The sequence below is a fragment of the Brassica napus genome, chromosome C2 (genome assembly GCF_020379485.1).
Source record: "Brassica napus cultivar Da-Ae chromosome C2, Da-Ae, whole genome shotgun sequence".
Lineage (NCBI taxonomy): Eukaryota > Viridiplantae > Streptophyta > Magnoliopsida > Brassicales > Brassicaceae > Brassica > Brassica napus.
The window spans coordinates 10,979,524-10,993,638 of NC_063445.1; the positions used below are offsets into that span (position 1 = coordinate 10,979,524).

The 14,115-nt window shown below is 31.9% G+C and overlaps 1 protein-coding gene and 1 long non-coding RNA gene across 2 annotated transcripts; one reads left to right on the top strand and one right to left on the bottom strand.

The window, feature by feature from the left end:
• Window positions 1-6,904: 6,904 nt before the first annotated feature.
• Window positions 6,905-7,730, top strand: LOC125582176. Its single transcript, XM_048748732.1, has 2 exons — window positions 6,905-7,059; window positions 7,154-7,730. Exons 1-2 carry the CDS (start codon window positions 6,905-6,907, stop codon window positions 7,728-7,730), a joined length of 732 nt encoding a protein of 243 aa, XP_048604689.1.
• A 3,865-nt stretch (window positions 7,731-11,595) lies between these two features.
• LOC125581559 lies at window positions 11,596-12,997 on the bottom strand. Its single transcript, XR_007319170.1, has 3 exons — window positions 12,743-12,997; window positions 12,350-12,526; window positions 11,596-12,110 (listed from the first exon to the last, which is right to left on the bottom strand). It is a non-coding gene; the product is annotated as an uncharacterized LOC125581559 (long non-coding RNA).
• Window positions 12,998-14,115: the final 1,118 nt, after the last annotated feature.

Here is a 14,115-nt window from a genome sequence, read left to right on the forward strand (position 1 = left end):
ATGAAAGTGCAGTGGTCTCACCAAGTCGGAGATATTCGTCAACGGTGTCAGCCGCAGTACCATAAGCAAGCAGACGAATAGTTGCAGTACATTTTTGTAGTGCAGTAAGACCCCACCTCCCGGTTGCATCTCTTCTTTGCTGAAAGAATGGAAAGCGCTCTGATAGGCCATGAACAAGATGCAAGAATAATTCCTTATTCATGCGGAAACGGCGTCTGAATAATTGAGACGAGAATGTCGCATCTTCGCTGAAATAGTCATTCCATAAGCGGTCTTGTCCTGTTTTGCGGTTTCGTTCTACATAAGCACGTCTCCTTTGCGGTCTGCTTTGGGCCTCCACTATGTCGTTGTATGTTTCTTCCATAGCAACCAACGAACTTGGAGACTTGATCGTTAATCCTACCCCACCTCTGCTTGGCCGGAATAAGCTCTCTCGGTATTCTCCCGACGAGTTGAGGGCTTGCATTGTAGTACTCGATAATCCTCTGCCTGAACTTACCAGCTCTCTGCTCATTGCCCACCACTGGATCTTTACTGGTGTTGAGCCAAGCACCAATAAGTATTTTATTCTCTTGCGGTGTCCATTTCCTTTGGCTGTTGATAGCAGAGTCGACAACAGGCTCACCAGACCCGACAACAGGCTGACCAGACTCGAAAACAGGCTCAGGAGCTTGGCTACCGAGCCAAACTTGTTCGGGTGAATCAAGGTCAATAGAACATTGACTATACATGAGGTTAACATAACCACCGGTGTTATTCATTGTAAGAAAAAGGAATCACCAATCAAATCTACGCCTTATACATTGACTACACATGCCTTATATAAGCGAGCTAGAAGTAAGAAAAATTTAAAGCCAATAAAATCTAAGTAGTTCGGCAGATAGCATTTATCACCAATCAAATCTCACTTATAATAAGTTCTCTACTAGCAACATTTTAGCAATAAGTTCTCTACTACCAAACAAGTACCATTGTAATAACGTTTAATAACCTATCAAATCTGAGGAGTTAGGAAGGTTAAAAGCATTTAACACAAAGAGTTTCACTTTAAAGACAGTGTCGAGGTCAGATAGCTTTCTAAGAGAGTACGAAGTTGTACAGTTTCTAACCTTAAAGACAGTGTCGAGGTCAGATACTCTCCTTGTAATCCTTCAAAGCTCTTCCAGAAAAACATCCAATAAAACAGGTCAAAACTTTTTAAAATAAGCAGAAAAACATTCAGAAAACAGAACGAATGAAACTAACCTCCAAGAATTAACACTAAAACGCAGAACAGAAGACAAACTACCAATGCAAAGCATTTTGTAACCAACGATTTCTTCTTCGATAACTCATCACACACGGTCTTCTCAAGCTTAGCCAGGTTCTGGTCAGTCTCATTAACTTGATCCTTAAGCAGCCTAAGCTGTGTCTGAAAGTCAAGCATCTCCTCCGCAGTAGCATGTCCTCCGCAGAAGTTCTGAACCGGCTGAGGTGGGTAGTGAACCGGCTGAGCACGGTTGTAGCTACTCTCAGCTTCATCGGCGTACAAAGCAGCTTCAGCAAGAAGAAGTGATGTATTATTAAACTCATCTGATGAAGAAGGCTGGGTGTAGCTATAGTCTTGGCCCATGTTTCTTAAACCTGAAATAAAAAATCATGTAAGCGAAGATACACAACAACAATCACAAAGAAGTTGACGACAGGAAGATGGTTTTGTGGAACTCGGGAATGGACGGAAGATGTATACTCTGCAATCAACATTTGGAAACACGCAACCATCTCTATTTTTAGTGTTCTTATTCCTCCACATTGTGGAAGAAGTTGGCACACAATCTAATGGGGAATTTTTATTCTACTAAATGGGAGGATATTGTACAACAGCTCACACAAGGAAGGACCTCACCAGTTCACAGATTCCTGTTTCGCTATGTATTTCAGGCTGCTGTATACATACTCTGGAGAGAACGAAATGGAAGGAAGCATGGAGACAACTCCCGTTCAGTAGATATTCTGTTTCGGTCAATCGACAGACAAGTGAAGAATAGAGTAATGACCCTAAAGCAAGACGAAAGGATGGTTAATGCTTATCAAAGTTGGATTGGGTTTGTGGGAACATAGGAAATTTTTATAAAGTGTTTCATTGTTAGAAACCAAGTCATAAAACAAAGTAGCTCATGCTGTAAACAAGCTTATTTTGATTTTGAATCTAATTTAACATTCTATTCAAAAAAAAAAACAATCACAAAGAAAATCAGTGTTCGAGCAATACATACAACAAGCAAAAGTAAAACATAACTACAACAAGCAAAAGTAACACATATAATCCGTAACAAAGACAAGAACCTAAACATTCCTAAACTCGGGTAGTGGGTTCAAAACCTACGACGAATCGAAATCAAACATAAACGATCTAATCAAAATCAAACGATGTAAGTATAAACACTTCAAGAAAATAAATAAATTTGAACTATAAACATAGACGATGATGATAAGAAGCAAATAAAAAAATCAAATAAAATCGAGAGACAGAGAGAGAGACACCTAGAGTGGTCAGCAAAGATGGTAGACAAGAGGATATAGAAGATGAGAATCAAGAGCAAACCGAGAAGAAAACTATAAATCTATATAAATCCCCAATCCGATTTCCTCAATCCCTAACCTTTAATCGCGAGGATAACAACAAACAAGCGAATCGAAAAAGAAGAAAATTTTAAACCCATAAGAAAACCCTAATTTCGATTGAAATCCCAAATCCGATTTGAAACCCTAAAGCTATTAAAACCAAACAATTGAACCCTTTCGAGTGATGAAATCGACATGCATTAAGTAGAGAAGAAAAAAAATTAACTAAAAGCTCGGATTCACCTTCAAGAAAGTCGATCGCCAATCGCCTCTGTTATCGCCTCTCTCTCGACTCTGCTTTTTTTCTGCTTGAAACGATAATGACGCGGCTCGCGTTATTTCCACCCCCTAACCAAACCAACCCTAAACCGGAACCAATCAGCTGTTGCCAGCGTATGAAGGACTTGCTCCTTCTTTCTCTTAACCAAGGATTAATCCTTCGCTCGTCCGGTTTTTTTAATGTTTGTTTAATCCAAAACCTTAAGGATTAATCTTAAGGAACATGCTAAGGAGCAGCGTTGTACGTGCTCTAAGTCTGACCATTGGTAAGAAGCCGAACATAGGATTAAGTTTATTGATTTCGTGGATCCCCAGAGGTCCAAGACCCCCTACTCAGATTTGACATCCTTATTTCCAGCGTTTCAATTGGTAAAAAATCTAATAAACCAGAAGCAGCTGTACGTTTGAAATTGAAATTAATCCTTTTATATTACCAGCTTTTTTCTTCCCATCACATATTTTAGCTTATCCACTTTAATAATAGTCCATTTGCGAGATCATTGAAAGAAAACCAACATTACATTTAATAATTGAGCTCATGTTCCTTGCTACGAGCCGATTTAAATTAAACACTAGATTTTGACCCGCCCTTCAAAGGGCGGGTATATTTTTTGTTTTATTTTTTTTGAGAAATTTAAAATTTATATTTGTGTAATATTAATTTTATTTAATATATTTTTGATAACTATATTATATATGTCAAGTTGCATAACTATACACTCGTGCCATATGCATTTTATAAATTATTTTTAAACTTTATTCTTAAAAATTGCAACATATTATATTTTCTTATTAGTTACCTAACATAATTAGTCAAGAATATTCGTATTCAAAAAATCTGACTCAGAATCGACTTGAAATTCAAATTTTATATTCTATTGAACATAGCCTATATACTCGAACAATTCTCAAAATGTTATATCTGAAAACCAATATCAAATCCAAATCGCACTGAAGACCGAACACATTTTTTAAAAATGTGTAAAAATAAATTTTAATATAATCTATTAAATATATACAGATATATGTAAATATGTCAATATGGTCTTAACTAACTTTAAGTAAAATCACATTTAATAAATATTTTTTAATCGAATAAACTATTTAAAACCCGTTAAACTAAATGAGTTTATATGAATATTTATTTTTATTAAAAGTCCACCTAAATCCGTTAAACCCTATTTTAATATCATGTACTTTGTTAATTGATAAACTGAATGTATGTGTAAAACATTTAAAATTTAAATAAATTAATGTCTTGTTTAATAAATCACAATTTCTTAGGCTGAGATGTACTTTATGTTAATTTACTATGATAATGATTTTTGGAAAAATTGGTGTTTAGTTGTATTGTTGCTATAAACATATGTTAAATATGATTACAGACTTTAAGTTGGAATGCTTTTATATACTTTGTTGATAACTTTTTTTTATTAAATGCTTTTATATCGATGTAAACAGATTTGAATCATATCATGCATGGCTGGAACTGAATAGAGTAATATATAAACATTCGCTTCAAATATTTTAATATATAAGATTATATTTTTTTCAACTAATATAAATTATAGGGCAATTCTCTCAAATAGCCATTTTAAGTTTTTGTCACAAAAATAGCTCTAAAAGTGACCAAAATAGCCTTTTTATTTCAAAATTTTTAATATTTGTTTATTTTCTTTTATTTTTTTTAATTTGAAACCCTATTCTCAAAACCTCACCCCTTAACTCTAAATCTTAAGTCTAGATTAGTTAACCCAAGGGTAAAAATGTATTTTTACCTTTTAATAAAACTTATTTTGATCATTTTCTTTATTTAGAGCTATTTTTATGACAAAAACTTGAAAAATGTTATTCTAGGGAATTTCTCTAAATTATATATACCATTATTATTAGGCTTGTGTAAAACTGTCAAAAAGTAAAAAACAGTTTTAATATTTTTATTTTTGGAACAAACCAATATTTTTCAACAGAAACAAATCAAATTTATTTTATATAATTTGTAATTTTGTATTTTGCTTGTGTTTTAATCTATTCTTATTTTTTTACATGGGGAAAGATATTAGATGATAAGAAACTCGTTGTCAATCATATTGTTTGGGTCGGTCAGTGAAGAATAAAATTACTTAGCATTAATTATTAAATATATATTTGTCGACCAAATATTACATTTATTTCTTCTACGCACAGATATTATGTACCGTTGACTATAATATGTATATTAGAGAAGTGGATCCGAGAACTTTGGAATCACAACGGAGGTTACAAAATATTTATGTAAACGTTATGCTCAAACTATTAAGGAGTGGTGGTTACTTTGGAAAAAGAATATCAGGTAGTGGTTACTTTCAAAACTTAAAAGGGCATTGCAGTTATCATATAAAAAAGTATATATTGTTGAAATAATTGTTGGACTCTATTTTTATCAATAAGTCATACTGCTGTTTTAATAAAATATATTTTCTTTCTTCCTTTGGCATTAATTCAAAATTAGATATTGCGTAATTTTGAAAGACACAGCCAGGAGACTTTCTTAAGCAATGTTCAAAGGTGCATTGGTTCGACGAGGGTGATGGAAACAACAAATTTTTCCACAGCTCAGCCAAGATTCGAGAAACCCGGAATGCTATTCATGAAATACAGAGAGCTGACGGTACTTTGACGAAGACAGATGGGGAAATTAAAGAGGAAGCTGAAAATTTCTTTGCAGATTTCATGACAAAGCAACCGTCTGATTATGAGGGAGTCTCAGTGGAGAGGTTGAAGAATCTACTGGAGTTTGAATGCAGTGAAGCAGATTGTTTGAAGCTGGAGAGAGAAGTAACCCGAGAAGAGATTAAGGATGTTATTTTTCATATGCCGGGAAGCAAGTCCCCAGGGCCAGATGGTTATACATCAGAATTTTTCAAGGAAGCGTGGGAAATAATTGGAGAGGATGTTATAAAAGCCATTCAATCCTTTTTCGTTAAAGGTTTCTTACCTAAGGGAGTGAATTCAACAATCCTGGCCCTTATTCCAAAGAAGGAGGAAGCTAAGATGATGAAATATTATCGGCCCATCTCCTGCTGTAACGTTCTCTACAAAGCTATATCAAAGATCATTGCGAACAGGCTAAAAGGCATCTTGCCCAAATGCATCGCTTTAAATCAGTCTGCTTATGGAGAATGTCTTATTGGCAACAGAGCTAGTCAAGGATTATCATAAGGAGGATGTATCTCTAAGATGTGCTATGAAAACAGACATATCTAAGGCTTTCGACTCAGTTCAATGGCCATTTCTTCTGAATGCTTTAAAAGCATTGGGTCTACCGGAGAAGTTTATAAGTTGGATCTCTCTATGCATCACATCAGCTTCTTTTTCTGTACAAGTCAATGGGGAGTTGGCGGGTTATTTTCAGAGTAAGAGAGGATTAAGACAGGGATGCTCACTTTATCCATACTTATTTGTCATTTGTATGAATGTGCTGTCCAAGATGATTGATGAAGCTGCTAAGGGAGGTCGAATCGGCTATCATCCGAAGTGCAAAAACATTGATCTCACACATCTTTGCTTTGCTGACGACTTAATGGTGTTTGCAGATGGTACTCGGAAATCTATAGAAGGGATTCTTAGAGTATTCGATGAGTTTGACAGAATGAGTGGGTTGAAGATAAGTATGGAGAAATCAACATTGTTTATGGCTGGTGATTCGCAGAAAAGAGAAGACATTCTTCGAGGATTTCAGTTTGCTACTGGATCACTTCCGGTTCGCTATTTGGGTCTCCCGTTGCTGACAAAAAAACATGACTGTACTTGATTTTCTGCCTCTGATAGAGAAGATCAGGAAGAGAGTAGGCTGGTGGACAGGAAGGTTTCTTTCATACGCAGGGAGGTTACAGCTAATCAACTCCGTCATTATGAGTTTAACTAATTTCTGGATGGCAGCCTTCAGATTACCAAGTGGATGCATTAAAGAAATTGAGAAAATATGTTCAGGATTTCTTTGGTCTGGTCCAGAGGTTAATAGGAGGAAAATAAAAGTCGCATGAAAGGATGTTTGTCTAACAAAGCAAGAGGGAGGATTGGGCATAAGGCCATTAAAGGAGGTGAACTTAGTCTGCTGTTTAAAGTTGATTTGGAGAATCTTATCTACTCGTTCATTATGGGTGAACTGGATGCAAACATATCTTATAAGGAAAGGTTCTATTTGGATGATAAGGGAGAATACGCAGAGTGGTTCTTGGATGTGGAAGAAAATTTTGAAGTGTCGAGAGATTGCAAAAACTTTATACAGTGTGGAGTTGAGAAATGGAAGGAAAACTTCCTTTTGGTACGAAGCTTGGTCTTCTTTGGGTCGGCTGCAGGAGGTTATGGGTGGTAGAGGGCATATTGATATGGGGATTCTAGTGAATGAGAACATCGAAGCTTGCAGAAACCACAGGAGACGGAGTCATAGAGTTAATATTCTAAACAGAGTGGAGCTGGAAATAGAAAGATATAAAGAAAATTGGGTTGATGAGGAGGATATATCTCTATGGAGAAATAGTAAAGGGAAATGCATGAAAACCTTCTCCACCAGTGAAACTTGGCAGAACATAAGGGAGAAGCATACTTTATGTTCTTGGTATTCTGCAGTGTGGTTTAAGCATGCTACCCCAAAGTATGCTTTTATAACATGGATGGTGATGCTGGGAAGGTTGTCTACGGGAGATCGTATGAAAAATTGGAATGCTAATGTAGATGCTTCTTGTGTTCTATGCAATAACCCTCTGGAGACGGCAGAGCATCTTTTCTTCCAGTGTTCTTACTCTAAGCAGATATGGGAAGTCTTAATGAGTGTTGGGAAATCAGTTCACGGGGGAATAGAATAGTCTTGTTCGACTGGCTACACTGAACCAAAACTGGAGTAGAATCAAGCTCTTTACCCTGCGATATATGATGCAAGCTGTAGTGCATGCTATATGGATGGAAAGGAACCGAAGAAGACATGAAGAGATATCTGTGCCGAGTGAAGTGTTGATAAAAAGGCTAGATAAGAACATGAGGAATCGCTTTACCATCTTGCAGAGAAAAGGATATAAGGAGTTGGGGGGAGGGAATGATATTCTGGTTTGAAACAAGATAGTTTATTTTTTGTTGCAAAGGTTTGGATAGGAGAAGTATAAAAACTCAAAAAGGAGCATAGGTCACACATGATGTAACAAGGTTTTTTCTTTTGAATTCAATTTAACATTCAATTCAAAAAAAAATGTATAATACTCCAATGTAACCTCCTTTCCAGTAGCATTAGAATAAGGTTTACCAAAACTTTTGCAATTATTTTTTGTCTCGTTGTTTTACAACATACATTGAATCCAGAATATGGCACATCCATACTAGTACAAATTAACAATTATACCGTTAAAAGTATTGCATTGTCTATAGCATTTACATTAAGATGTTTTTTTTTTTTTTGGGGGGGGGGGGGGGGGGGAGAATAGTGGAAAAATAAATTAAATATCATTTAACAGAAAAAAAAAGTTTAGTTACTCGACTTGGGCCAGGCCCTTAATGTCCGTTCAATTACTTACCAGCTACTTAATTTAGTTGAGTCTAAGAACACAACAGAAACCCATATACAGTCTTGAATCCCATATGCAGTCTTTAAATAAAGGGCTCTATAAAGCCCACATTAAAGTGGACTTATACATTAAGCCTTCATTTAAATAAAGAGCCCTATAAAACCCTCATTTAGCTTTTAGTTTTTGATTTTGTAAAAACCATTTTATTTGCCAATCAAGCTTTCTAACAAATAAATTTCCTAAAATTTAGGGAAACTAGTTTTTGAAAAGTTCAACTAATTTATGAAGAAAAACCAAAAACCAACTTTTGTTAACTTTTATAAACAAAAACGAATTTTGTTTTTTTTAAGAAACTACTACATTTTATTTAATCTCTATTATTAAAAGAGAAGTATCAATATAAATTATCCCTTGGTTTTTAAAGTTCTTTACATTTGAACGCCACTGAAGTAATAAATTTACCTACAGTTTAGTATTCTTGTCTTTTATAGTTTAATTAATGCATTTTCTAAAATAAAGTATAAAAAATTATGTTTATTTATTTAAAAAATAGTTCCTATAATATGGGTAAACAATAAATTATACTTAATCAATGTCAAAAATGTAACAAGATTTTATTATTACGGGGTGGTTATTTTTTATTTTGGTATATTAACTACGTCTAAAAAACATAAAAGTGTTATAAAAATACATAATATAAACCACAAAATTTTAAATAATATATTGAATTATTTAATCGTATATATCAAATATAAAAATAGATAACCATTTTATTTTACATTAAAATTTTGATCCATAAAAAATACATTTGCACGAACACACGAGTTATATTTTAAAAATAGGGTTGTAACAGTTGACGGATCAAAAAATAAAATAAAATTATTCATTATAAATTCTAAAATGATTGTGTTTAGAAATATATTAAATAATTATTTAATATATATATGTATATATATAAATTTTAAAAACATATATTACCATTTATATAAGATAAATATTTCTTTTTTCAAACCAAAAATGAATACCCGCGCGGGTGCGCGGATCAAGCTCTAGTTAATAATTAAAAAATAATATCTTCATAAAGATAAATTATCATACATTTTTTTGGTATTTTAGATATAATTTAAATAATAATGTGAAATAATTTATTTGTGATTCATATCTCTAAAATAAATTTCTATATTTTATAAATGATATTGCTTAATTTTAAAATTAGTTATTAATTTCTATAAATAAAATAATTAAAATTTCTATATTTTATAAATGTTATTGTGTTTTATTTTAAATAATAATCACAATATTTTGATAAATTTTAATTGTAAATCTAAATATTTATTGCTATTTTTGTATTATTTTAAAGTAATGTATTAATTAATTTTTGAAAAATAAAAATAATTACAGTAAAACCAAAAACCAAAAACTAAAAACTAAAAACCAAAATCAAAATCTAGAAACCAAAAAACAAAAACCAAAAGCTGAAAACTAAGATGATGATTGTTTGGTTAGTTTCTAGATTTTGGATTTTGGTTTTTGGTTTTTAGTTTTTAGTTTTTGGATTTTAGATTTTGATTTCTGATTTTTGATTTTGCAGTAGATTTTAGTTTCTGGAAAATCATGAATGGTAATTTTAGATTTTGGTTTCTGGTTTAAAATAATAAAGTAAAAGTTTTATTAATAGTAAAATATTTATTATGGAAATAACATAATATAAAATATTATTATCAAGACACACATAATCTCTTTTTCTTAAAGCAAACACAAAATAATATAATTCTATGTTTAAACATAAACTTAAAATTAATTATGTGTTGAAACATACATTTATATATATATATATATATATATATACACTCTATATTATAACTTGTACATATACTATATGCATATATACGTACATATTAAAAGTAAAATGTACATACATAATTTTTAATAAACTTTTCCATAATTATAATATATATTCATCAGTGGTTAACTACAAAAAAAATAATTATATGTGTAGAATTTAACTATACATGCATTAATTTTATGTAAATTTTAGAATTAAATAATTGTTGATAACTATTATTTACAAATTTAAATTTAAAAGTTAACAAATATTTCTAAAATTGGGAAAACACAAGTCTATAGAGATAGTATAGTACACAATAATAGTGATATTTCTTCATAAACTAAAAATTAATTTTATTGGGTAGAAAATGAATTTTGATAAATTTAATAGTAAAATATTTACTCTGGAAAAATAAAAACAAAAATAGCATTGTAATAACATGCATAAAATTATTTAATAGTTTTGAAGTTCATGTTTACTTTGCGTGTGTTTGTACTTTGTAGAGTTGGTCTTATACAGTACTATTTAATAAAATTAACAATTGTATTTTAAGAAAAAAGAAGAAAAGTAATTTTTTGGGTTTTGATCGTAGGTAATTTTAGGAAGAAACAAGCAAAATATGGATTTTGGTTTTTAAGAAGGAACTAGTAAGAAGAAGCAAAAACTAGTTTCCCTATAAAATAGGGAATCTATTTGACTAAAATCATGATTGGGTAAAAAACAGTTTTTGAAAATCAAAAACTAAAAACTAGTGTAGAATCTATAAAACAATCTAAAAACCAAAAACCAAAATCTAAAAACCAAAAATTAAAACTAGAAACTATTAAAACAATCATCACCAAAAACTAGCAATAGTGGTCTGTGACACTTAATGGCCAGTATGGTCAAGTGTTGTTATTTATATACTTAATCCTAAGGAATAATACACAAACAAATAATCGTCGATCGAGAAGGATATCAAATATTGATACATTTCACCCAGTGCTGAAGTAACTATATACTAATATATCTACTATGGATAACACTAAATAAATCAAGATTTAATTAATCTTTTAATTTTAAAATTAACTTCGACACTTTATTCCCAAACTAGATCTCTGTTAAGATTTTGCTTGTTTTGTTGATTAATGTTTATGTTCAGGCTAGCAAGAATCGACAAGAAAACAAAATATCTTACGTTCCAACATTTATTTAATCTATAAGTATACACGATTGACATAAAATCAACAAAAGTAAAGTTTAAAATAATCGAACGTATATGTTGTAAGTCGCAACACAAGGTCATGTCTGTCTCGGAACCTGTCGATGAAAAAATGAAATCAAACAACGAAAAATAAAATTTATTAAAAAAGAATAATATAACTGTGTTAATTAATCAACTGATGACCATATTGGAAAGCCCTAACAAATGGCTGTCTATTTGTTTGACCAAGAATATAATTTCCCAAGAACTCTTTTGCCAATGAACTCAATTAAATACTTATCCTCAAAAAGACGGATTTCATTGGTTCTTGTGTTTATTCGTATATTCTTTTTTTTTTTTTTTTAACGTCAAAAGTCCATTCTATTACTCAAACTTGAAGTGGTCTAGGTAACCAAACCGGAATAGAACAACCAACAAAATGTAACTCCCTATGAAAAGATCTAGCAGTCTTAGCCAAAAAATCAGCAATCTGATTGTGCGTCCGTGGAACATGCGAGATGTTGAAAGCTGGGAAACATATCTGTAGCGTCTCTATCCTTTCCAATTCCGTCGAAAAGCTTGGCCACGTCTGAGGGTCTTTTACCATTGCAATTAGTTCCTTACAGTCAGTGCCGGTCCTGAGATATTTCGGGTCCAATACGAAACCAAAAATGTGGGCCTAAAATGATAATAAAAATTTTAGTTACGAAATTAAAAGTGAATTTACAATATTTTCAAGATTGCAAAAGTTTATCAATCCTAGAAATTATCTATTTACTCTTTTTATATTATAGACTAATGAAAAAAATATTCAAGGTTTTATTATGTTGCAATTTGATTAGGATCAATTCTTACATTTGTTACCAAAAACAGTATAAATTGTAAGCTTTCAAGTGTATAAAATTATAGGCCCCATACCAATGTTTCTTGAGTATCTGCTCAAGACCGGGCCCGAGCGCATGAGACCGTGGAGGGAGACGCAGCCTCTAGCTGAGCCTTGATGCGGTCAATCAGGTCAAATTCTCTAACGCTTCCGTTTGGTCCGGCCGTTTTCTCAGAGTTGGTTGAGTCAATGAGAAGGGAAGCGTCACAGCCCTACGAAGAATGAACAACAATATATATTTTAAATACGATTAACCAGACTAAATGATAAATATATGAAATTCATGTAATTATATGAGAGTCTTATTTAAAATGCCTTTATTATACAGTATGCTGTTTTGTACAACATGTTCAGTTTAAACTAAAAATTAACATAGAATGTTTGGACATGTTATAGCTGTATTAAAATGTTATAGGTTAGATTATTACCCTAACGAAACAGTCGTGAAAGTGCATACGGAGCAAAGCAGCAGTTACGGTTGGGTCAACACCAAACCGTTGGCGCACCAGATTGCGTACGATAGTCTCGGCTTGAGGGCATGACCGGCTATAAAATCCGACTCGCAGTTGGGCCAATGCGATCGGGAAAATAAAGAAAAGCACAAGAAGAGAAGAAAACTTCATCATTTTTGTTGATAAGTTCTTCGAAGTATTTTTCTTTTGCTTCTTGTGGAAGGGATTGTAAGACATTTGTGATCAACCATAAGGTATATATACTAAAAACTAAACCGCTAGAAAATATAATTTAAGTTTTTGAAACTAACACATCTCCTGTTTGTGCCGAAGACATGCGAAAGTCAAAGGTTATATCAATTTCAGAGAAATAAGCTTTAGAAACGTTTGCAAAGGCGTGCGAGCGACTTAGTGAACATTCCTTTCGCCATGTTGTAATTTTTTATTAATATACTTTTTTAAAACTAATTTTTATTAATATACTTTACACTTATATGCTGAAGATTTGATCCAGCTATGTTGATAAATGAAGAATTTTAATTAATTACATGGTCGAGAAGGTGGCAGTATCATCGTAATATATATCACTTTCAGTTTTTCTTTGCCGGTTTCGATTTTTTTTAAGTGTTTAGGTTGATAAAATTAAAAAGAGTTATTTAATTAAATCATATGAAAGTACCTCAAACAGGGTTTTCTTTAAACAACTTGGCTCTAACAGATATATTTCAATATTATATACATTAATAAGACTTTTATATGATTGAGAAAATTGACCCAAAAAATATGATTGAGAATAATACGATTTAATTTTTAGACATTACCTTTAATTCTATCGGTTTCATTTAATTTTAGTCAATTGCACATGTACAACAACCGAATATAATTGCACCACAACAACTTACGTATAGAGACAATATTTAAAATTTTAAAACTCTTCTTAATGGATTTTGCTTTATTAAATAGACGATTAACCGAATAATACATCAAAGCATATATACCACACAACAAGTTTTCCATGTCATGTACCCACAGGTTGGGTAATTAATTTGTTTAGTCGTCAAATTATATTACCATTAGTCGTTAGAATTGAAAGGATCAACTTGTTGTTAAACCGTATACGTCATGCCTAAAGAAGATAGACTAATTTTAGTTTCGATTTATTGATAAATTTTAAAGTGTCCGTAAATATTGTGTGTATTGAAATTTTCAAAAAAATATTATATTTATGATCATAATTTTTAATTAATATCAGTTCATGGATTTAGTTGTAATCCAGCGTTAAAATAAAGCGAGAAAATATGAGTCATTATATCTTGTAAAATAATTTCCAACAAATCGAAAAAAAAGAA

Excerpts from the sequence above, each read along its gene's own strand:
- LOC125582176 (XM_048748732.1), top strand. The coding sequence starts at position 6,905 with ATGAAAGGATGTTTGTCTAACAAAGCAAGAGGGAGGATTGGGCATAAG. Across the intron at positions 7,060-7,153 it reads AACATATCTTATAAGGAAAG|TGTGGAGTTGAGAAATGGAA; the intron begins GTTCTATTTGGA and ends AACTTTATACAG.